The 26,715-nt window shown below is 41.2% G+C and overlaps 1 protein-coding gene across 2 annotated transcripts in view; it reads right to left on the bottom strand.

Moving 5' to 3' along the window:
- Positions 1-26,715, bottom strand: part of LOC109931831 (ELKS/Rab6-interacting/CAST family member 1-like) — a 682,193-nt gene that overhangs the window by 392,423 nt on the left and 263,055 nt on the right. For both annotated transcript variants that reach the window (XM_048608012.1, XM_048608014.1), the window contains exon 14: positions 1,411-1,542. In XM_048608012.1, the coding sequence (XP_048463969.1) occupies positions 1,411-1,542 (132 nt within the window). The remainder of the gene's footprint in view (positions 1-1,410; positions 1,543-26,715) is intronic.

Below are 26,715 nucleotides of genomic sequence, written 5' to 3'. Positions count from 1 at the left end.
ACAGAAAGGGATGGACAATAAATGCTGGCCAACCAGCGACGCTCACCACCCACGAATGAATAGAAAAAGCAACTCTATATAGATACAAGCATTTCTTCCTTTTTCTTTTTTCAAAATTCAAAAGAAAATTTGTAGGTTTATGGATCACACCCATTTGAGTGGTATAGTGAATACAGAGGAGAATTGCTACAAATTACACTCAGGCATTTATAAACTTGTAGATATGCAAATAATTGGCTAATGATTTCCAACACAAATAAATGTCAGATACCTCATTTTAGCATGAAGAATACGGAGATCTCTCATTTATTGAAATGTGCAAGTTTGGGCGAGATAGAGAAACAAAGAGTTCTTAGATTAGAAACATACCGTTACTAAATGTTACGCTGCACATTATCAAGGCTATAAAGAAAGCGAACTAATCTCCAATGTTTATTTCCAGAGGGACAGGTTTGAAATGTCACTTTAAAATTGTATTGATCTCAGTTGGATCATGTTAAAATACAATTCCTCATTCTGGTCACAAATTACAAAAAAGATTTATAGCCCCGAGAGAAGAGGCTTTAAAACATTTACAAGGTTGATATCTGAAATGCAATATAAACGTATCAGGAAAGGTTGGACAGGGTTAGTCTCTTTCCTCGTGGCAAAAAAATAGTTGAGGGGTGACATTATGGAGATCATGAAAATTATGCAAGGTTTTGATAGAATGGTTACAAAGAGAATGTTTTTTCTTGCAAGGAAGGCCATAACTAGAGACCATTAAATGAAATAGTTACATAGTAATGGTGATAGTAGAGCAATTATAATTGGAAATGCACAAGAGGACAGAAGCGAGGGTGGAGATACTTTGGATAGTTTTGGAGCTGGAGAAGGTTACAGAAGTAGGGACAGACGAGGCCACCAAGTGATTAGAAAATGACAATAAGAAGTTTAAAGTCAAGATGTTACTTGACCAATGACCAGTAGGTCGTTGAGCTCAGATGATAAACAGGATTTGTGCATTAAGACATAGGCAGCAGAATTTTGGATGAATTCACGTTTACAGAAGGTAGAATTAGGGCATTCAGCCAAGAGAGTATTGGGATACTTAAGCCTAGAGGTCACAAATGCATGGATGCTGACAGCAATAGGAAATGAGCTGAGTTATGCAAATTTGAGCGACGTTACACAGGTGGAAATAAGTGATATTAATCATGATTAGTAATTCATCTCAGGATCAAATGTAAAATCAAGGTTGTGAAAAGGCTAACTTAATGTTGCACTGTTGAGAGAGAGGGATGGAGCTAGTAGCTAGGCAAATGAAGTTAACACATAACACATTTAGGATGAAAGGTTTATACGGATGGTAGAGAAGTGTTGATATAAATGAAAATTTTATATTGGCTGGTGGTTGCACATACTACTGACCTGTTTCTCAGAATTGTTTCTGGCAGCTTCTTCTTGTGCTAATACCATTTCACGTTCTGCTGTTATCTGTACACTCTCCCTTAAAGCCTCTTCTAATTCCTCAATCCGGTCATCTTTTTGTCGTAAAGAATCCTGAAGGAATGATGAAAAAAGGCAATGACCATTCATGTGTTTGAAAAGTACGATGACAAGACATTTGATAGGTCCAACATTACACATGGGATCATGATACACAATTAACTTACATTTGTTTCCTATGATATAGGCAGCACACAATTTCATGCTGTCAGACCGTGACTATAACTGTGGTGTGCTACCAGGATGAACCACACTGCTGAGTGGCTGCACACCTGAGTACAGCATAACACTGAGACAGGCTAGCACCACTTAAACTTAGCAACATTATTTAAAGTCAGCATACACCTCTTAAAGGGGCATGTATTCTGACTGGAACTGGTGCTGTCAGCCACTGGAGAAGACTGGTCAAACAGAAATAAATCATTGAATAATGCAACAACATTGGAGACAGTCTGTTCCAAGATCGCCAAAGTATATCTTGAACACTATATTTTTAAGGCTGAGGTGGAGAAATTGTTGACTAACAAGGGAGACAAAGGATATCAGAGGTAGGTAGGAAAGTGGAGTTGAGGCCACGATCATATTCGCTATGACATTATTAAATGGCAGAGCAGGCTCAAAGGGACGAAATGGCCAATTCACATGTTCATAACAGAATAGTAGAGTTCCTGACAGAGGAGTTGGATACGTGGACAGTAGTGTTCTATGCACAAGGGAGCAGGAGTATTCTGACAGGCACAGTGAAGGCAGTGGGACCTAGTAGATCAATGTTCAATAGCAGCAGAATAGCACTGAGGATTCTGGATGCGTTGTTCCAAGAAGACCTTACAGGAGTGGTCATGGTCAGTGAATTCAAATGTCATATCTTTATAGACAATAAGAATCATAGAGTTGTACAGCGTGGAAACAGACCCTTTGGTCCAACTTGTCCATGCCGACCAGTTATGCTAAATTACTCCAGTCCCATTTGCCAGCATTTGGCCTATATCCCTCTAAACCCTTCCTATTCATATACCCGTCCACCTTTAAATGTTGTAATTGTACCAGCCTCCACTATTTCCTCAGGCAGCTCATTCGATACACGCACCACCCTGTGTGTGAAAAAGCTGCCTCTCAGGTTGCTTTTATATCTTTCCCCTTTCACCTTAAACCTAGTTTTGGACTCCCTCACCCTGAGAAAAAATGCTAGCAAATGGGAATGGAGTAATTTAGCATAACTGGTCGGCATGGACAAGTTGGACCAAAGGGTCTGTTTCCACGCTGTACAACGCTATGATTCTTATTATCTATAAAGATATGACCTTATCCATGCCCCTCATGATTTTATAAACCTCTATAAAGGTCACCCCTCAGCCTCTGACACTCCAGGAAAAACAGTCACAGCCTATTAAGTATCTCCTTTTGCTCAAACCCTCCAACCTCAGCAACATCCTTGTAAATCTTTTCTGCACCCTTTCAAGTTTAACATCTTTCCTATAGCAGGGAGACCAGGATTGCATGCAGTATTCCAAAAGTGGCCTAACCAATGTTCTGTACAGCTGCAACACGACCTCCCAACTCCTATACTCAATGCACTGACCAATAAAGGCAAGCATACTAAATGCCTTCTTCACTACCCTCTCTACCTGCAATTCTACCTCCAAGGAACTATGAACCTGCACCTCAAAGTCTCCTTGTTCAGCAACACCTCCCATTACATGTATAAATCAGGCCCAGATTAACTTTACCAAAATGCAACACCTCACACTTCTCTAAATTAAACTCCATCTGCCACTCCTCCACCCATTGGCCCATCTTGATCAAGGTCCTATTGTACTCTGAGTTCTTAGCCTCAGGTCACCACAACAACTTTATGCTTCTCCCAATAATCTCAATGACATATATCTTAAAAGAACACAACTGAAGATGATGGAAATCCGAAATAAAAACAGAAATGCTATAAATACTCAGCAAATCAGGCAGTATCTGTGGAGAGAAATAGAGTTAACATTTCATTTTGATGATTCTGTTTCCATAGTGAGTGACTTGAGTATTTCCAGCATATTTTGAATTTGCCACCTGAACTAAAGACAAGGCTTCACCTCAACCTTGCACTTAGCACCTTTGCAAGCCTCACACGAATATCTCTCAACTTGCACACTTTCGGTTATTCAGTTATGACTGCATCAGTAACCATATAGATTGCAGCACCCTCACTGACACATTCCTTTCTCTTTCAGAACAATGTGGTTGACAGTTGTAGGCTTCTTCACCTCATCTGTGACAGTCACACATGCTCACCCCTGGAGATTTGGTGTTTCCAGAATTGGCACAGCCACAAATGAGGGTTTGAACGCATCAAGTCTGAAGTTACACTGAGGTCTAATCTTAACTTCTTTTCAAATCTCACCTATCTCTTATTCCACAATCTGTTCTAATTTACAAGATGCTGACAGTTTAAGTATGGCTGTCTTGCTTCCTCCCATCTCCATTCATCATAAACTTATACTTGTCAATGTCTCTTTTGGAAGGAACAACAGAAAAGCAGAAAGGTGAGAAACCTTTTAAAGCAGTGAGGTGAAAGGTGAGAAAAAGGTGAAAATTGGTATTCAAACGCATTTGAGCATTCATGAACATGAATCAGAAAGTTTTGATACAGCAAGCAATTGGGTCAGCAAGTAACACGCCAGCTTTTTTTGTAAGGGAGTTGTACTATAACAGCAAGAAAGTTTTGGTGCATTATAAAGTACTGTGTGCAGATTTGTCTAAGGTGTTTTCCAATTGTCTTAGGGGATGTGATAAAGATTCAGTGGATTGATTCCTCAGGCAGGAAAGATGATTTTGAGGACAGAGTGAGTAGAACATGCTCATTAGATATATTGACAGGCTGTGGCTTGTGGCTGGAGAGCTAGGAAATAATTTCTATATTCTCACAACAAGAAAACCAAGATTCAGGAGTGAGATGTAGAAAAATGTCTTCCATCAAATGTTGAGAGTTTCTGGAAGTGCTATACCTCATTCAGGTAGCATGCTGGAAATCAAGCACCACCCCCCAGACATGTCACAAAAGTTAAAGATGTTATAAAAAATACACAACGTTCCTCAATTTAGCTGTCTTTCAGGCCCAGATTGACAGAATGCCTAGACCAGGTTTCTGCACTTAAGAAGATATTATTATTTATTACAAATAAATAGGTTCCAGCTATGGATAAACAAACATAAACCATCAACGTATAACTCCACGATTTAAAAATATAACCCTCTTATAAAGAACGCCTAAACACACACATGGACAGATTTAAGACATGGCAGGGGCGGGGGGAAGAAAAATGGGTGTGATCGGCAGAGGGAAAAAGTTTTTCTTTTACAAAAATACACTTTATTCATAAAAAATCTCTGTATATGTACATTGTCAGAAAAGCAGTTCAGTTCTGTACAGTTGCATATCAAGTAAATAAAAAAAATTGGACTTTGGCTTTTTGAATCAAAGACCTCTCTTACACTAACAATACTAATATTTACAATCATTTGAGGCACGAGGAAGGTCCGATAACTGAACAGACTCCACCCTCCCACCATTTACCTTTAGCAAGAAGACCACAAATATTGGTCTTTCCCCACTGCACCTTGGCAGCTGCCCCAAGCTTTACTGCGCCCCTCAGCACATAGTCCTGGACCTTGGAATGTGCCAGTCTGCAACATTCAGGGTCAACTTCTTATTCTGGGAGGGCAACAAGTTTTGGGAAGACCAAAGAGGATCTTTCACCGAGTTGATAGTTCTCCAGGCACAGTTGATGTTTGTCTCGGTGTGTGCCCCGGGGAAAAGACCATACAGCACAGAGTCCGACGTCACGGAGCTGTTCGGGATGAACCTTGACACAAACCACTGCATCTTCCTCAGTCTTCCTTTGCAAAGGCACATTCCAGAAAGAGCTGTGAGACAATCTCAATGCCCCTGCAGCCACTTTGAAGGCAGCGTGTAGTGGCACAAACTGACCCAACATACATGAAGGATCCCACAAGCAGTGCCCTTTTCACCAGAAGCCAAGCGATATCTTGGTGCTTGTTAGAAAGTTCTGGTGATGAGGCATTCTGCCAAATGATTTTGACAGTCTGCTCAGGGAACCACGTGACAAGATCTACCCTCTCCTTTTCCCTCAGGATCTTGAGGACGCTACGTACTGATCACTTCCTGATGGACCTGTGTTCAAAGGTGCTTTACTTTTCAAATTTGTCAATGAAAGACAGGTGATATGGAATGGTCCAACGACATGGGTGCGATCTGTGGCACCAAGGCTAGTCCCATCCTTCACAACACCAGGGACAAGCAGAACCTCAGTACGTAGTGACACCTGGTGTTTGCATACCGAGGGTCTACACACAGCTTGATGTAGCTGCACACAAAGCTGGCCATCACGATGAGGACGAAGTTGGGTACATTCTTCACCCCCTTATCCAGGGTTTTGTACATGGAGTCCTTGCAGACACAGTCCATCTTAGATCTCCAGATGAAGTGGAAGCTGGCTCAGGTGACTGCAACAGCGCAGTTCTGGGGATTGGGCCAGACTTGCAGCATGTACAACAACAGAGAGTACCTCACACCTGTTGACTAGTTTTCTACTCACAATGGAGAGGGATCAGTGCTCCCAAAAGGCCAGTTTCTGCCTCATCTTGGTGATGCGTTCCTCCCAAGATTTTGAGCACGGCCTGCCCCCTCCAAAGCAGAAGGAGCAGCCTGGGCGTCACCAGCAGCAGTGGGAGCTACAGCAGGATGGCCAGCTGCTCACTCTTTACCACCGGGGTATACACATTAATTAGTCTCAGTGGAGCATTTTTGTACATAATGTCTGCTACAAGGAGGCGCCCACCCACCAACTCCTTCACTCTGGAGATAGTGAAGTTGCCGCCTCGCAGAATACCCAGGCCAGAGGAGTGGCTATCATTTCCCCCTGACCAAATCAAAGGCCCGTGGGTCTGCAAGCTCAGCCATTTCCTGTAGCTACTGAGGTGTGGTATCGCACACTCCTACAGAAACAGGAGGTCTGCTTTGACATTAGCCAGGTAAGTCAACGTGGAAACATATCACGTAGTCAATTTGACACTATGCACGTTAACACTGGTAATGTTATCAATCATTTTAATAGTTTATAGAATTACCCATTGTCCATTCACCCAAGGTCTTATCACTGGGGGACTCCCTGCATCCCCGTGGTGTGGGCGAACTGTTGGACACTCTCCGTACTGAGGTAGCTGTCCTGTTCCTCCATGGGAGGATTTCCCTGATTTGGTGTCATTGGGGTGGGAATGAAGCTAGCAGAGTCCATTTCTGAGTCTATCAGAGGGACTATCAGAGCGTCGATGCTCCCAGTTGCCTGGAGCTTTGATGTGGTGGGTACTGCTTGGTTCCTGATGTTTGGAGACCCTTGGGAAGCCCGCCATTGGGGGTGCTCCTTTCCTTCTCCCCCATGGTACTTGGTCTCTTTTTTTGTTGATGGCCATCCCTCCACACATCTTTGTCATCAGAGGAGCTGCTGGTGTAGCCTTCATGCAGCTGCCTCTTTCTCTTTTGCTGTGGGGCTTTGGGGGCCTGATGGGTTTTTCTTTTCTGGTTGTTTCTCACTGGTATCCACTCTCCCGCCTCCTTTGTTTCTTCCTCCTGTATTGACTTTGTCTGTTCAGGTGGAGGTTGGGTTGGTTGTTGTGCCTCCACACTGGCTGCCTTTTCCTCCTCTCTGGTCTGTCTCTCCTTCTGGGTGCCCTCTCTGCCACCCCCCAACCCTGTATCGGTTTCCTTGCTGGGAGTGGCACCTTACTGACCTTTGGAGGTCCAAGGCTGACGTTGCCACTTCTAGCTATCTGAGCTTAAGTGGCGCCTGCCTCCACCCCTGTCTTGGGCAAGCCTTGTACAAGTGGCCTGCTTCCCCCCACAGGCTGCAGGTCTTGCATTCCTCACAGTCCTTTGCTAGGTGCCTCTCCTGTTTGCAGTTCCTGCAGAGGGACACTTTGCAGTCCCCTGCCATGTGCCCTGACCTCCCGCAGGCTCGGCATACTCTAGGCTGCCCCATGTACGGCAGGTAGCCCCAGCTCCCTCCAATCGTGAAGCCAGAGTGTGGGTGGAGGGTGTTCCCACTTGTGTCCACCTTCAGGGTCACCTTGACCTTCCGCTTACTGGTCCAGATTCCGGGATACACTACATTGGTGCTGCCGCCTTCCAGATGTATGTACCTTCCCAGGAACGTCAGGACATCTGGGGGTTATACAAATGGATTGTAACAACTCGGCTCCTCTGTGCAGAGAAAACGAACAATGGTGCCGCAGACAGGAAGAAGAGACCCTCATCTCCCTTCTCCTTGAAAAACCTTCAGGAGACACTCACAGTGCTTCACATTCCTGAAGGTCATGTCGAAACTGGGGAAATCCTGCAGGCAGAAGATATCTGCCGCTTGAAACCCACAGCAATCCAGGAGGACTCTCATTACGAAGGAGATCTGGTCGACTGGTGATACCTTACTCACAGTCACCCTGACTGTATTGTAGATCTCCTGGCCTAGGGTGCGGGTGCAACCAGAGGCTATAGGTCTGGTTGGCTGGTCGTCACTGAATTAGTGTTAGGCCAAAGCCAGAATAAAGATCACTTCGGTTCTGCAAAGGGTCACCAGACCCAAAATGTTAACTCTGCATTTTCTTCGCAGCCAAACCTGCTGAGCTTTTCTAGTAACTTCTGTTTTTATTAAAGATTACTTCACCTGATGAAGGTGTAGCACTCTGAAAGCTTGTGATTTCAAATAAACCTGTTGGACTATAACCTGATGTCATGCGACCTTGTCCACCCCAGTCCAACACCAGCAACTTCACACCATAGCATAAAGATTCACCAGGTTCAGCTCAGCTCAACCAATGATCCTCCAGGTTCTGCACACAATCCAGTGACAATCTCAAGATCGGAGGGAAAAAGACTGGGAAGTCAGTTCAATGTCTCTGCTCAGAGGATTCACTGAGGAGGTCATTTTGGCTTACGGGGTAGGTACATGGCTTATACAGAAGGTACAGGGTGACTAGTTCACACTTATATTGTCTGGCTTACTGAGCAACAGCCACAGCTTACATCAACTTACATCAATAAATTGGCTTTCTTCAGGGTTGAGGTGTTTTTTTTAAAATAAACTGCACAACAGAAACAGCTCCTGCTCTTTCAGAGGTCCAATGATTTCTGACCCAAACATTTACATACCCAAGCTGCTCGGCTCCCTGGAAGCTAATCATATACTTCCTGGCAGGCAGAAGGCCTTTGTCATCTATAACTCATCACTAGTCCAGCGAACAATCAACTACTTGGTGGTGGCTGAATCTCCACTCCTCTTGGCTTCAGCTCATATGAAATGTTTCCTCCCACTCTTTGAACACACAGCAGTATTAACACCATTTACAACGAGTGTCAGGTTATTTGCTTTTTAAAAGTACAGCCATTCTTCAACAATTCTTGGATGTTTCTCAACAGTCTTTTTCCAATTTCAGTCCACAAGTAGAGAAAAAATTTTAAAAAGGCATAATGTTACAGAAGTCTTACTCCTTGGATATTTTGTTACTTAATATATTCAAAGGCCAAGATAACTGACACGCATGCAATGAAAGGAATCAAGATTATAAGTATTAAGGAGGCTAGAGGCAAAAGATGAAATAGAAGTACAACAATGATCTTGTTGAACAGTTGCATAGACCAAAGGGGCTGTATGACTACTTGCGCATTTCCTACATTTTTAAGAATATCACAGGCAGAATACCTCGACACCAACAAAAGCTTATTACGCCGCTATAACAGTTACTTCCTTTTTATTTCAATCAGTGAGCCATGAAGATTGTTATTGTGATCTCAACTTACTGATTACCTGGGTACTGAAGGAAGATGGGGCAAAACACGTCTAGAGAGAATGTACGGATGACAAACAATGTGTAATTAAAGAGCTGAGATGTCAACCTTTGACCAAAGCAGGATATTAATCTGTACAGTGCATACTGTGAGATTACTGCTTGCTTGACATGTCAATATCCTGCTTGGGACTGTATGATCCCCTTGAGGGAACTGTAAACCAAAATAACTAAATTTACTGAGTTAATTCACAAATGAAATTACCAACAAAATTCCACTTTTGGTAGTTTTTACTGAAAAAGTAAACGAGACATGAATTAACAGGCAAATTATAGTTGGTATGGATTATGATTTATATCATACAAGGAATAGCAAATACAACAAAGACGATCTGACAAGATTATAAGCTTTCATGTCATTTCCTACAGAAATATTGCATCGCATTCAATCTCAGTATTTCCACTCAACCTCCAGGATGTATGAGCTCTAATTTTTCCTCACTGAATAGATTTGATCCTCAGACAACCTCAAAAGGGAAGCTGCACTCAGTGTACTACATCTAGGTCAAAGGTTATCACAGACAGAACAAGGAAAGTTAACAATTTAAAACACTCTGTACGGACATTCATCGGAACATTCCTGCAGAATTTCCTTAGCAAGGGCCATGACAGTCTTGATGGCACAGATCAACCAGAGACTCCTTTAACTGCCTCTTTTAATAAATCTTATTGAACAGTCTGGTCCACTCTGTCAAAAGTAAAGCATAACCATAAAATTGTACAATTTGCAATCTCTGCTTTAAATCTGTCATCAGCTCCTTTGAGTGTGCTTTCTTTGTTCATCCCTTGCTGCAGCTTCTTTTTTATCTGAAGATCTCCTGTGTGCCTGGTAGCCATTCAACTTACATATGTTAACTTCCTTCCTGCTGGTACTGCTTTCAGGCCAAGGAACAAAAGGTCACACATACCAGCATTTCATAATATCCAAGAAAATTATAATTGATCCTTTTATAATTGATGCAATCTCTACAGAGTCCTTTTCAAAAATTCTTAATAACAATTCCAGATTCCATAGATATTTCAAAGATATCCCAAATTTCTTTGTTGTATTGCTTCTGGGTCAAAGGTTGTCATGAACTGAACATTTAAAGTTAACAGTTTATAAGCCATTCGGAAATCCTTCAGGTTTTCTGCGTGGAAGTGAGCTTTCTTTTCAGTGTTATATTGCTATTCATTACTGGTGTGATTACGGTCAAGAGGAAGTTGTTCTCTACAATATACAAGTGATCTTACCAACTTTATAAACAATGATACTTAATAATAAGATTAAGGACATGAAAAAGTTGTCAGCACAAATATCAAACATCTGACACAAACCTCTCCAGAAGTGACATTAGAAGCTTTGCAGCTGAATGTACAACACAGTACATCTTCTGGCAAAAACGGAACAAGAATTCTTTAAAATGCCAGCTGCACTACAAATCCTGTTCTCCATTTCCTTTCCTCAATACATCGCTATTAAAGTCAGAATGATGAATCCTAAGATATTGTTCAAATTACATAAAATAATTTCTTCAGATGCAGTAATTTCTTCAACTCTGGCAGCCTCAAGATTGAGACCGCACCAGACTTTGGGATTTGCTGGTCTAGAGAGAAAAAAAACGCAATAATTTCGAGCAATATGCATTAATTCATGGAGTAGGGAATGTATGAAAACCAAGTGATATGATTGTAAAGCACTTTAAGTCATTGGCCACATCACTGCTGATATTAATTCACTTCTCTTGAAATGGAATCAAACACTTTTTCATGCCTCTCCCACTTTCCCTACATTAGCGCAATCTGTACAAAATTAGAAAACATCAACCAAAAATGTCATGTTCAGTTTTGAGAGAGCTTTTTCTGTAACAAGGTGAAAGACTCTTACTGAAATTGAGAAAAGGTGCTATGGCACTCCTATCAATGTTTTTTTTTCTTTTTCTGATTTCCACAAAGTCAGGGAGGCACAACTTCACGAAGTAAATACATAAACCTACATCAATCTTGTGCAACATCGACAGAAAATTCTGTAAAATTGACAATTCTGTGGAAGGTAATTAAGTTAACAATGATTCGGATTACACAATACAGAAGGTGCCAATCAGAAGTGACCAAGGAGAATTCTGGGAGAAGTCAGCACAGTCACCATGACTGCAAGTTCTGAGCAGCATCCTCACCTTGATCAACAGCCAGGACCCGGTTCCAGAGAGGCTGGAGGGAACAGATAGCAAACAAAGTGGGTAAAATTTCAAGGGCAGGGTATTTTGGGTCTAGTTTGAAGTAGCAGCCTTAACTTGATCCTTTACCTGGGGATTATCGTGGGTTCTGCAGTTCATGACATCATAAGTTCAAAAGTGATTTTTTAGACAGAAAGGCTCCTGATTAATAATCAGTGGTTAGATGATTCTTTTTCTTTCTTACCTTCAATTTCCAATAATATTTGTACCCAAAAGATTTTAGAGTAGTGGGGATTTAGGCCAGTGGCAGTGTAGTATAGCTCTGGGCTTTAGTGTAGTACTTAGACTGTCCTTTACAGAATAGTGTATTTAGTATTTCTTAGTGAGAATCTAACACTAGAGAGAGACTATCTAGTTAGCTGCAAATTAATTTTATAATAAAAATGTATTTTAAATTAAATAGTTGCCAGTAGATAAAATTGGCAGCCACAGGGTAATATGCTTCTTTTGTGGAATGTGCGAATTCAGAGACAGTCTGAACAACCTTGACGACTACCCATGCACGAAGCATGTCCAATGGCAGCTCCTGTCAGACTGCATGGATCGGTTGGAGCGGCAGATAGGCGTACTTGGAAGTATGCAGGAGGCACAAAGTATCATAGGCAGGAGTTTTAGAGATGCAGTTACATCCAAGGTTCAGGCAGATAGATGGGTGACCGACTGAAGGGGCAGGCAAACAGGGCAAGAATCCCTTGTGGCTATCCCCCTCCAAACAAGCATACTATTTTGGATACTGTTGGGGGAGGGGTAGAATTGCCAATCAGGCAATCATTGCACTCTGCCCCTCCACCAAGTTATTAATATAGATAGTAAATAATTGAGGCCTTTGGACTGATACTATGGCACTCCACTAGTTATGTTGTTTCAACCTGAAAAAGACCCATTAATCCTGAATCTCTGCCTTCTGTGTGTTAACCAATCCTTAACTCTTAAGCATGTATTAACATGAGGTCCTATCTTGTGCAATAACCTTTTATGTGGCACCTTATTGAATGCCTTCTGTAAACACAAGTGCACAAATGCATCAGATCAAACAGTTCTCCTTCATTAACTCTGCTTGTTGTGTCTTCAAAGAACTCTCGCAAATTAGTCAAACATGATTTCGCTTTCATAAAACCATATTCACTGATTGTGTTAAGCTTTCCGAACTGACTTGCTGTTTCTTCCTGAATAATGGATGGTAGAATTTTCTCAATGTCCAGATGTTAGGCCTACAGTTTTTTTTTAAAACTTCCCTTCAGTTGAACCCTCCTCCCACCCAAATTAGTTAAAAGCCCTATCCATGATTCGCCAGGACAACTGACCCTGGCACAGTTGAGATGAAACCTGCCCCAGTTGAATAGCTTTCTTTCCCTAGTACTGGTGTCTGTGTCCCATGAATCGGAACCCATTTCTTCCACATCAATGTTAGAGACACCGCTCATCCTCCCTGCAGTACATACTCTCATCCACAGTCGGACTAAGAACCTGATACCTACCGGACCTAGGCACAGGCTGAGGCTCCTCCAAAGTTAAATTCTGGATCCTCATAACTGCCTCACTCATAGTCACACATACCAAATTTGATGAAACTAATGTAAATTAATCTAAAGGGTGTGATTTCCTCTTGAAACTTGGTGCCCAGGTACCTCTTCTCATCCTTAATGTAGGGCAGTGTCACATCTCACGCTCCAGCTCATCAACTCTCAGTCAAAGTTCCTTCAGCAGTCACCACTTCCTGCAGATGTGATCACCATGGAGAGCAGTGGCTTCCATATGCTGCCTCTGCAACACCGGTTTTTATCTTCCGTCACCAATGTCCTTCTTAGGTAGGCCCACTTTCCATCTGATTGATGACCTCCTTTCCATTTGTACCAGTGGAAAATGGAGACATGCCTGTATTTCTGCAGGATGGCTTCTTTCTAACATATGAAGTGTTTATTTCAGTGAGTTTCTTGACCAGGCAATGACCATCGGCCTGTGGATCTCAACTGGTATAGCATCAGCTTCCAGAGTTCAGAACAATACATTTGTTGATTAAAGCCTTTGACACAATCAGCCATGATTGTAATGGAGTAACAGAGAAATTTGGATGCATTAATGATTTGACAGTTACACGTGGGCATGCTCATGCATGTCCTAAACAATGGTAAGTCTTCAGACCATTCCAAACCATTCTCCCCATGCCTTCCAAGATGGTAATTTGGCACTGATTTCAGATATTTAACAGATGGAAGTTGCTTCATCCAAAATGACTCCAGGCAAAGACCAAAGTCTGAAAGGACATACTTGATGATTTCCTGTTTTCCAATGATTGTGCACTACACTGCTGCTTCACAGCCAGTCCTGCCATATTGCTTAGACTAATTCTTCAACGCATGTGGCAACCTCATCCTTACAATCAGCACGAAGAAAGCAAACGTACCAGCCTGCTCCAAAAAAGCCGTCCCTCGTACTCTAGCTTTCAATCTATGATCAGAATCTGTCATAGTAACTAAGTGCTATTATCTCAGCAGTAAAGCTATCAATCTTGACAATGAGAACATGTAAGAATTGCTCAAGTAATATAGCATTTGGTAGACTTTGAACATCAGTCTGGAATGAACAACAAGCCTGCCTACCAATATTAAAGTCTATGGAGCAACAGTCCTGTCTATTTCGGACATATGCCACTCTGTCCAAAAGCATCATGCCAAGAATCTAAATAACTTTCATTCGAGATGCATTCAGAAGCTTCTGAAGATTAGATGGCACAATAAAATATCAGACACTGAGGTGCTCCTCTGAGTTGGCACTTTTTTAAAATTCATGGGCTATGGGCACCCTTGGCTAGACAGCATTTAATATCAATCCGTAATTGCCCAGAGGGCAGTTAAGAGTCAATCACATTGCTGTAGGTCTGGAGTCACATGTAGGCCAGACCAGGTAAGGATGGCAGTTTCCTTCCCTAAAGGCATTAATGAATCAGATGGTTTTGATGACAATTTATACTGGTTACATGGTAGCCAGTTGACTAGCTTTTTAATTGAATTCAATAATTTATTTGAATTTCACCTTCTGTCTTGGTGTGATTCCAACCATGATTCCAGAACAACAGCATGATTATTAGTCCAGTGATATTAACACCATGCTACTGCCTCCCCATATGCTCAGCATCCACACAAAATGAAGTTGGGCTGATCATGTAGACTGAATGCCTGACAATCACTTATCAAAGCAAATTTTCTGCCAGAAGTTTCTCGTGGACCATGTCAAAGGGAGCACTAAAGGACACTCTGAAGTTGCCCTTAGAAGCTTTGATATCCACATTTGAGTCCTGCGAGAAGCGCCAACATTGTTGAAACTGGATCAACCAGAAAAATGTCTAGCTTACTTTGAAAGCAGTACATATCATAGGCAGAAAGAAAGCCTGGGAGAAGAAATCCTTAACCATCAAATATTCAACCATCTGCATAATCCTGTCCTTCCTGCAGCAAAGCCTCCCAGGAACAAACTGATCCTAGTAACAACCAAATTATCCAGCTGAACCCAACCAAACATCCTGACGAGAAACCCAGCCATCTTTATCTTGAAAGGCAAAGAGATGTTGTCATGTTGGTATTGCATCTTCTTAACAAAACCTGACTTTCTTTTTAGCCAAACATAAGTGGCATCATAAATGTCAAAGATTAAAGATTCCGCCAAATGATGCCTGTGTAATTGATGTATAAACAAGAATAATGGAAGAGATCAGTGAGAATTGTGAAATCTGTAAAAGTATCAAAGATTGTGGCTGCATCCAAAATTATTTGTAATCAACCTCTACAGATATGTTATGACACACCTCTGGGACAGATAGGGCTTGAATCCAGCCCTCCTGGATAAGAGACAAGGATACTATAACTGTGCTGCACGACGCTTTGCTGCTGCATGCTACAGTAACCATTCCATTGGCACTTTACGAGGTAGTTACCATGGATCCAAATAAATGAGACATCATGACTGTTTTCATCCTATATTTTATAGACCTGCAAATAAATTGAGTCTTTCGATAAATAGCGCATAGTGAAGACAAAGGGATGCTAACCACACAATAGGCTTGACCTCAAAATTGAAGCACATGGAATAAAAAACACATTGGTAGGTCAGATATGACGTTGGCTAAGTGGCAAGAAAAAGAATAGTGGTTTCTCATTTTTGGGCTGGAGGAAGGTATACAATAAAGAGCGTCATTCAGGAATTGGTTTTAAGGCAACTGCTTTTCTTCCTTTATGTATGACAAAGACTTAGATGCAGACAGCACTATTTTAAAATTTCACAGAATTGTATATACTGCAAGCTGTGAGGAGGATAATGTAGACTTTAAGAATTCACACAGTGGCTAGTAGAATGATTGAACATGTGACAGTTGACATTTAATACAGGAAAGTGTAAAGTGCTACACTTTGTTAGGAAGAACAAGGAAATGCAAGGTAAGAGATTTATAAGGTGGGCAAATGGCCAAGGCACAGTGGATTCAATGCATCTTAACCTTCTCGATGAGCCTACCACAAAGAACCTTGTCAAAAGCCTTACTAAAATGAATATAAATAAAATAAACAAAACAACATCCACATATGAAAGCTGCAAATTCACTAATGGTGTGGGAGCAAAACATGCCCGGCTCCTCAATAGCCTTTTCAACTGATCCGGAACCTGAGGGTTCTCCCTCATTGTCAGGCATTGAAGATACCTTGGAATCTGAGATGGAGACAGCAAATGTCACTGCATCAACAACTTTTGCTGCCTGAAGAGAATGAATTTATTCCGAGATGCTCCAGGCGCAAGAGGTAAGCTACTGTGCATTACGCACCATCCCAGAGGCAGAATTATTGGAAACTGACCTAGTGTTGAAACAGCCCAGGAGGAGCTACAAAAGAAAGAACACGCCTATATAGTCGGATTCAGACGGGGAGGGATGTAGTGATTGTAATAAAGTCAACCACATGGACCTCATAGCATATGAGTTCCCTGATTGGGGCTGTTAATCTGGTTCAATTTTATTTCAGTGGGATTCCAATGAATCTATGAATTGGTAGTCCAGTGACCATACCACTGCATCATTGCCTCCCTTTTTATGTATTAAGTGAATATTAATTGTTGCCATCGTGCAATTTGAACCTATGTCCCCTGAGCATTAACCTGGGCTTTTGGATTACTAGTCTAGTGACATTATTACTGTACCATCCCCTCTCCTCTAGCCAAATTCAGTTCAACAGTCATATACACGTGCTGGAACTACATATATTCATATGCATGGTCCTGTCCTTTGCAAAGAGAAAGAACATGACCACTAATTGCACATTTCCATCTTCAGGGACAGCCATTCCCTTGTGAATTCCCTATGGCAATGCCTTAACCAACTGGAATCAACTTGCTTGGCATTTAACTGCCTGGCATATTTTCCATGACAATGCCTTTATCAAAGCCCACTTGCCAAACAATTAACACCTTCTTCTCCTTCAATTTAATGGTTGTTCCCTTTGTGATTTTGTCCTGATGAATGCAAGACAGAAAGATGTGCAGTCTCAACTCTTTGGCAGAAATACCTAAATTCTGTACTACACAGTGACAATTTAGAAACAAATTCAGTTCTCCAAGTATATCTCGCACACAATAATACCCGAGAGATTGCACTTCAATTCAGCAACATACCTAGGCTTAGCGATGAACTATTTAAAATTTACTCTGTTGATTTAAGATATGTTGAAAATCTACAGGCAAGGTATCACCTCATAACATATATTTCTTGTATTAGTCTACATTTTGTGGTTGGAATTATAATACAAGAATAAGCAACTGGTAAATTATAGAGTGTACAGAAACTGAAAAAAGTGATGGCAGCATAACGCCACAAGCCACTGGCAAGTTTGTAGAATCAGAATCTCTACAATGTGGAAGCAGGCCATTTGACCCATCGAGACCACACCAACCCTCTGAAGAGCATCCCACCAGACCCACACCCCCTACCCCATCCATGTAATTCTGCATTTCCCATGGATAATCCACCTAGCCTGCAAATCCCTGGACACTACAGGCAATTTAACGTGGCCAATCCACCTAACCTGCGTATCGTTGGACTGTGAGAGGAAACCAGAGCACCCGGTGGAAACCTACATAGACACAGGGAGAATGCACAAACCCCACACAGACAGTCATCCGAGGGTGGAATCGAACCGGGGTCCCTGGCCACTGTGAGGCAGCAATGATGACCATTGAGCCACCGTGCCGCACCATGGCGACAGATGTGAAAACATACTTTTGAACATGCCATCAGAATTAATATGTAATGTAGGTTGAGCACCTTTCCCAAAATAAAAACAGTGGGTTTAAAACAAGTTAAAAAAACAAAATTTACTACAACTTGATTAGGTTTGCATACATTTTAGCAGCTGGTTACAGAGTATTGTTGACCGAGACCCATGACTGGCCACCTGCTGCTCTCCATCTGGAAGCCAATACATGGCATAATCAATGGGTCTAACAATCTTTTTGATTAGCATGGATGCGACTCTAAAATTCCACTTTTTTCTAGGTACATTAAAGTTAATTGGACAGTTTAATTTAATGATGTCAACTGTAAAAAGAAAGTTAATAATTGCGCTGGCACATTTAATATCTAGTATTATCTGGCAAAGAGCAAATACATATAAAAATAATTTACTTATCCTTCACCCAAATCTTTGCCTGCAGTCAAATTGTACTTTGAGCCAACAAGTGTTTCAGATGAATATCAGTCATGCAGTTTCTTATCCCAGCTGAAAACAAGTTTTTTGGCAACAGATGAATCATTTTTAGATTAGCTGTGATTAAAAAATGTGTTTCTTACCAACAGATTTAAAACAGGGGTCCCACAAATACCAAAAAAAATGCAATATTAGTTATTTTGAAATAGGTGTACAAAGTGCCAGAGGAGAAACATGTAAAACTATTCTTTGGATGTGTTTTACACCATAACCTGAATTTAAGAGAACTACCACATCAGACCGGACCATATAAATAACAAGTGGGACAGACCAACAATGCTCCATCGGAGGCGCACTGATGATGTTACCTAATATGGTGATGAAACATCTGCAAACCAACCTACCAGCTCGGCGAACAAGTCAACAACCTCATCCATAACCTGAGCTACAAGTCCTCTCAAGAACTTTAAGTATCTATTTAAATCAGAGAATTCTGATGAAATTAAGTAATTAGTTATTCATGAAAAGTTAAGACTATTAAATATCTTGTCTAACTCCTGAATAACTATTCAACTGACCCCCCTACTTGCCTCATGCAACCCAAACTGCACCCTGTCCCCAGACCCTGATGTAACACCATGCCTATACATACCCTGCTGAACCCAATTCTGTCACCCACATCTAGTTACTTTAAACACTGCATCACTTACCTGGCCCCCTTGTCATCTTGCGCTCTACCTCTACCATCTGACACATCACTAGCTGGTACGTTACTTACGTAGCACCCTATCCCCTACCATCTGGCATCCAGCTGGCACCCTACCCTCTCAGCATCCTAACATCACACTGATATCTACTTACTGTTTGACAGTAGTTTTCAAATTGGCAATCTGGACCTTTAAATTTCAGATTATGGCAGCTGACTGCTGTGAAGAGAGCTGTGGTTTGCCTTCACATGACAGCGCAGCACTACTGAACGAACTGTCAGAATGTAAGTATGGCTTCACATTTCTGAATGAGCCATGATTGGAATCTCCTCTCAGAAATGGAGAGTTCCCCTCTTTCGTAAAAACGTGCTGCAGTGGTAGTATGCATGAGATCTCCACTTCTTGGAAACTCCGGCCCACAGTGCCTAAATTTAATACCAAGTGTATAGCAGTCTCTTTGTTGCATGGAAGATTATGTGAAATGATCAAGGTGCAAAATGTATGACCGTAATACCATGTGTTACTTTGCATAACACATTACTAAGTGCACGTATCATTTTAGTCTAGAGTTTAATTTAAAAATAATAATTTTAAATATTTAAACATTAACAAATCTAAATTTATAGATTTAAAACAGAAACTTGATATTAGTTTCAAAATGCAATGCTGTTCAGAGTTCCAAACAATTCTTCAAACATGATTTTCTTGATCTCTGCATTTTTTCACTTTGAATTTAGATTAGTGAGCCTCACATCTGAATGCAATTGTTTATGTCTGCTTCCAACGAGATGAGATATATGGAACTGCCAGTAACTCTGTTCCTTTTTCACACTGCAGGGTGTGAACTGTCATGGCTGAAACCTGATAGCCAGACTACTGTGTGTAATCAACTTTCATAACATTCCCCTCACAGCAAGACATTTTCAATTGCAAACCAAGATATAAATCTTAACGACCATTAATTTCCTTTCATATCAAGCAAATCACTTGCTCAGATTTCATTAATGTTGGTGAGCTGGTGGGATTTAGTGAGTGAAATATTAAATGATTCATTTTGAACACCATTATTTAATTGAAAAATGGCAATACAACAACTTGCTTTCTTTCTGTCACAGGTTTATGACTCTCTTTCCTGGTGAAATTAGCTCAAGCCTCAATGATAAAAAGTAGTAATGGCTGTAACAAATACAAAAATGATTATTCCTCTCTTAACAGGTTACTTTGACTTGCTTGGCTAACCATGAACTTTGGTGTTTTTTGTTGAAAAAAAGTTGTTTTAGAATGCACAACTGATATTTACCCTCAACACGCACAGGGGACAAAAGAACTAGGAGCAGTAGACAATTCAGCCCCCCGAGCCTGCGCCACCTTTAATATGATGATGGCTGGTCTTATCTTGGCCTCAACTCTACTTTCTTGCCTGCTCCCCTGAACCCTCTAACCTGTCACTAGTAAAAATCTTTCACCTCCTTAAATTAATTCAGTATCCTGACGTCTCCCTCAGTCTGGGATAGTGAATTCCACAGATTCGAGACCCTTTGATAGAAATAATTCCTTCTCATCTCTGTTTTAGATCTGCCACCCCTTAGCCTAAAACTAGAACCATTCACTCTAGATTGTCTCTCATGGGGAAATATTCATTCGATGTACATTTTGTCAATCCCCTTTAGCATCACATATACCTCAAACAGATCTCCTCTCCTTCTAAATTCTAGCCAATATGTGCAGAAATTGATCAATTTCTCCTGAAAGGTCAAGACTTTCAGATATGTAATTAATGAACCTTCTCTGAACTGCCTTCAATGCAATTACATACTTCCTTAATTATGGGCACCAAAACTGTATGCAATACTTTAGATGTGGTCTTACCAACACCTTGTAAAGTTGCAACACTTCCCTACTTTTACATTCAATTCCTCTAGCAATAAGTGCCAAAATTCCACTTGGTCTCCTTATTACCTGCTGTACATGCATTCTAGCTGTTTACAACTCATACACAAGAGCACCTAGATCCCTCTGCACCAAGGCATTTTGAAGTTTCTTGTCATTTACTATCTGAGCAAAATGGATAACCTCACACTTAAAATCGATCTGCCAAATTTTGGCCCATTCACCTATCTTATCCAGATCCATTTTAAAATTTCTTATTTCTTCATCGCAATTTGCTTTCCCATGTGTTTTAGTGTCAGCTACATATTTGGCTGCAGCACATTCTAATCCTACATCCAAGTTACTAATATAATTGTGAGTAATTGGGGCCAGAGCACCGATCCCTGTGGCACCCAACAAGTTACAGTTTGCCAACAAGAAAAAGACCCATTTTGCCCGGCTCTCTGCTTGCAGTTGATTAGCCAATCCTGTATCCAAGCTAATATATATATTATCTCTAAACCTGTGTGATCTTACTTTGTGTATTAACCTTTTGTGCAGAACCCTATAAAATGTCTTCCACAAGTCCACTTTGTTGCATCTTTGAAGAACTCGAGCAAGTTAGTCAAACACATTTATCCTTCACAAACTATGCTGACTCTGATGGATTGCATTTAACTTTCCAAATGTCCCATTAGTACTTCCCTAATAATAGATTCCAACAATTTCCCAATGACAGATGATGTACTAACTGATCTTTAGTTTCTTATTTTCTGCCTCCATCCCCCTTTGGCCTTGTGGGACTTGACTACCTTTGATACCAGTAAAAACCAAAAGAACTGCGGATGCTGTAAATCAAGAACAAAAACAAATTTGCTGGAAAAGCTCAGCAGGTCTGGCAGCATCTGTGAAGGAGAAAACAGAGTTAACGTTTCGGGTCCGGTGACCCTTCCTCAGAACTGATGGTGGCCGGGAAAACGTCAGTTTATATGCAGAAAATAGGGAAGTGGGTGGGGGAGGGAGTAAACGATAGGATAGAGCCCAAAGAGAGAGAAAGACAGTTGGACAGACAAAGGAGTTGCTAACGATCAGGCTGGGAGGATGAATAGTTGTTAATGGGGACTGTTATGACTAACAACAGGGGGTGTGTAATGGCAGGCTATGTGGTAACAGGGCCTGGTGTTTGGGGTGGGGGGCTGGGACATGGGAGAGTTTAGGTCCTAAAATTATTGAACTCAATATTGAGTGCGGAGGGCTGTAGGGTCCCCAAGCGGAAAATGAGGTGTTGTTCCTCCAGCTTGCGTTGGGCTTCACTGGAACACTGTAGCAAGCCAGAGACAGAGATGTTGGCCAGGGAGCAGGGTGGTGCATTGAAGTGGCAGGCAACAGGTAGTTCAGGGTCTTTTTTGCGAAGCGGTTATCAAGTCTACGCTTCGTTTCCTGTTTAATACCAGTAGTTTGCTTTGTACTTTTCTTTACCTTAGTGATAGCAATTGTTTTAACTTTTATGACTTTTCTATAACCTCTGCATTCCCTGTTAAAATTGGGATGATGCCAGTGTCCTGTGAAAACTTGAGGCAAAATATTAATTTATTGTCTGTCATATAGTATGGAGGAGGTCTGTTAGCTCAGTTGTCTGGACAGCAGGTTTGCAAAGCAGAGTGATAGCAACTGTATGGGTTCAACTCTTGCACCGGCTGATGTTATTAGGAAGGACTCTTCTCAACCTCTCCCCTTGCCTGAGGCGTGGTAACCTTCACGTTAAACCATCAGCTGCCTCTCTAATGAGATAGCAGCTCTAAGGTCTGGTAGGTTCAGTCTGGTATGGTGACTTGACTTTACATATAGTAGATATATTACATAGAGTTACATATATATAATAGTTTAAGCATTCTTGAGGCTGTACACATCACACATACTCAGTGCTTCCCTGTAGCCACTACAAAGAGCCTTCCTTGCATTCATTAAAACACAACATGTGACAGCCATGTAAAAACTGAAAGATGCTACCATTGTGTATGTTATGCGAAATCAGAAGATACAGCAAAAGGGTTGTTAAAGTGTTTACTCGTGCCTATCTGCCAAGTTTACTGAAGATTTTGAGAAAATCTATTAGCCAGTATTGTCACATCAGTGACATTTAAACCAGTTACTTCTAGGCTAAAATTAATTACAATGTTGGTTTCTACTGACGAAAAATAAAACTATGTGCGACCATTATAAATATAATGATCTGTTTTGATTAACGGCTACCCTAACTTCTACAGCATTAGCTGAAGCCATTCTACAGCATGATCCAATTCACAAACTATACTGCACACTGAACCTGGCACCAAATTGCCTGGTATATCATAGGGAGGAATCCATAGAAATATATATGAACCTTGGTTCACCGGTGTCATCATAAAAGTACTATAATTTTACCCCATTCAGTCAAGGGATGTGGGTGTTGCTGGTTGGGCCAGCATTTATTGCCCAGGCGGCAGTAAACAGTCAGCCACATTGGGTCTGGAATCACATGTAGGCCAGACCAGGTAAGGACAGCAGTTTCCTTCCCTAAAGAACATTAGCAAACCAGATATGATTTCTAACAACTGACAATGGTTTCATGGTCATCATTAGATTCTTAATGCCACATTTTTATTAAATTCAAATTCCACCATCTGCTATGGCAGGATACCAGTACCTGCATCTCAGTATTAATGATCTAATGGTAAGACCAGTATGCTATTGCCTCCTCTTAAAAATAAAGCTTTTAACTTTAAATATAACTTTTATTAGAAAAGGGAGTATTACAATTTGGTGATAAGCAGGAACAGCCTATACTCAAAGCTAAGCAGACTATACTGCACATGATGCTTCAACTCTCACCATGTTTATGAGCTCCAAAAACAATGTTTGTCACATTATCATTTGATTTTTCAAGTCTGGTAACTAATTCAGTGCCCAAAACAACCAAACCTCAGATTCATATTCCTAGTTTGCATGTCATGGCAAAAAACAAAGACTTTAAATTAAAACAAGTCTATTTTTCTTTCCTTGCATGGATTTTTGCAATTGCTTGATCATTTCATCTGGATCCCATTAACAAGCAGAATCCACAATGTATCCCATTTTTCTTCCGATAAGATCCTATTTAATGGAAGTTGTTGCAATTAATGTTGCCTCATTTTCTTTCTGGACATCGGCATAGGCATTTGAACAGAAAAGGTTTGGAGGGATATGGGCCAAATACTGACAAATGGGACTAGGACAGATTGGGATGTCTGGTCAGCACAGACAAGTTGGATCGAAGGGTCTGTTTCTGTGCTGTATGACTCTGACATTATGATAAAATAATGACAAATTAAAATACAGGAGCAGAGCTGATATTTAAAACTTGCAGATATGCACATATTTTTACATTGTAACTGAGCACAGGGAACCAATGGCAATTAATAGGGACAACATAGTTTATGCATTCTTGGGGCTCTACCATCAAACACATTTAGTGCTCTTCTGTAGCCACTACACAGAGCCTTCCTGGCATCTGTTAAAGCACACACGCACTCATATATAATTTGCCCAAAAATTCCTAAATCCGCCAAGGTATTGCACACTTCATGAGTTAGACTTCCTCTTGGATGCTTCCCTCCATGATACTTTGTGTGACAAGTTATTGGAAATGAGAGCTGGAAATAGTATAGCAACATCCAAAAGCATCAGGGAAGTGAATGAACAGGGTAATTAACAGCGTTTCTCCTTAACCACTCAAACTGAAAGGCTGTCATGATGACAGTGGAAGGATTGAACAAGAAATGCAAGTTACAATAATGAATTTGAACATAAGAACATAAAAACTAGGAGCAGGAGCAGGAGTAGGCCGTCTGGCCCTTCGAGCCTGCTCCACCATTCAATATGATCATGGCTGATCTTTTCGTGGACTCAGATCCACTTACCCGCGTTCTCAGTGTATCCCTTAATTCCTTTATTGTTCAAAAAAAATCTACCTTTTTTTAAAAAACGTTTACTGAAGTAGCGTCAACTACTTCACTGGGCAAGGAATTCCATAGATTAACAACTCTCTGGGTGAAGAAATTCCTTCTCAATTCAGTCCTAAATCTGCCCCCTCTAATCTTGAGGCTATGCCCTCTTGTCCTAGCTTCACCTGCCAGTGGAAACATCCTCTCTACTTCTATCTTATCTATTCCCTTCATAATTTTATATGTTTCTATAAGATCCCCCCTCAATCTTCTGAATTCCAATGAATATAATCCCAATCTACTCAGTCTCTCCTCATAAGCCAACCCCCTCAACTCCGGAATCAACCTAGTGAACCTCCTTTGCACCCCCTCCAGTGCCAATACATCCTTTCTCAAGTAAGGAGACCAAAACTGCACACAGTACTCCAGGTATGGCCTCACCAGCACCTTGTACAGCTGCAACATAACCTCTCTGCTTTTAATTTCAATCCCTTTAGCAATGAAGGACAAAATTCCATTTGCATTCCTAATTACTTGTTGTACCTGCAGACCTACCTTCTGTGATTCATGCACAAGGACACCCAGGTCCCTCTGCATAGCAGCATGCTGCAACTTTTTACCATTCAAGTAATAATCCTTTTTACTATTACTCCTACCAAAATGTATGACTTCACATTTATTTACATTGTATTCCATCTGCCAGACCTTTGCCCACTCACTCAATGTATCTATGTTCCTCTGCAAAGTTTCACAGTCCTCTGCACACTTTGCTCTGCCATTCATTTTAGTGTCATCTGCAAACTTTGACACCCTACACGTGGTCCCCAACTCCAAATCATCTATATAAATTGTAAATAATTGCGGTCCCAACACCGATCCCTGAGGCACACCACTAGTCACTGACTGCCAGCTAGAATAGCACTCATTTATCCCCAGTCTTTGCTTCCTGTTAATCAACCAATCCTCTATCCATGCTAATACTTTACCCTTAATGCCACGCATCCTTATCTTATGCAGTAGCCTCTTGTGCGGCACCCTGTTGAAGGTCTTTTGGAAATCTAGGTACACCACATCCACTGGGTCCCCATTGTCCACCTCGCTCGTAATGTCTTCATAGAATTCCAAAAGATTTGTCAAGCATGACCTGCCCTTCATGAACCCATGCTGCATCTGCCCAACGGGACAATTTCTATCAAGATGCCTTGCTAATTCTTCCTTGATAATAGACTCAAGCATCTTCCCCACTACAGAGGTTAAGCTAACCGGTCTATAATTCCCCATCTTTTGTCTACTTCCCTTTTCAAACAGTGGCGTCACATTTGCTGTTTTCCAACCTGCTGGGACTGCCCCAGAGTCCAGCGAATTTTGGAAAATTACCGCCAGTGCACCTGCTATTTCTCCCGCCATCTCTTTTAGTACCCTGGGATGCATTCCATCAGGGCCAGGAGACTTATCAATCCTTAGCTCCATTAGCTTGCCCAATACTACCTCTTCCGTAATAATGATTGTTTCCAGGTCCTCACCTACCTTCGTCTCTTTGTCAATTACTGGCATGTTATTAGTGTCCTCCACTGTGAAGACCGATACAAAATACCTGTTCAATGCCTCGGCCATTTCATCATATCCCATAACTAAATTCCCCTTCTTATGCTCTAAAGGGCCAACGTTTACTTTAGCCACTCTTTTTCGTCTTATATATTTGTAGAAACTTTTGCTATCTGTCTTTATATTCTTGCTAGTTTTTTCTCATGTTCTATCTTACTTTTCTTTATAGCTCTTTTTGTGGCTTTCTGTTGATCTTTAAAGTTTTCCCAATCTTCTAGTTTCATGCTGTTTTTGGCCACTTTGTATGCCTTCTCTTTCAATTTGATAGCCTCCCTTATTT

This window comes from Rhincodon typus, chromosome 18 (genome assembly GCF_021869965.1).
Source record: "Rhincodon typus isolate 14 chromosome 18, sRhiTyp1.1, whole genome shotgun sequence".
Classification (NCBI taxonomy): Eukaryota; Metazoa; Chordata; class Chondrichthyes; order Orectolobiformes; family Rhincodontidae; genus Rhincodon; species Rhincodon typus.
The sequence above is the reverse complement of the archived record's forward strand: the minus strand, read 5'-3'. Positions and strand labels throughout refer to the sequence as shown.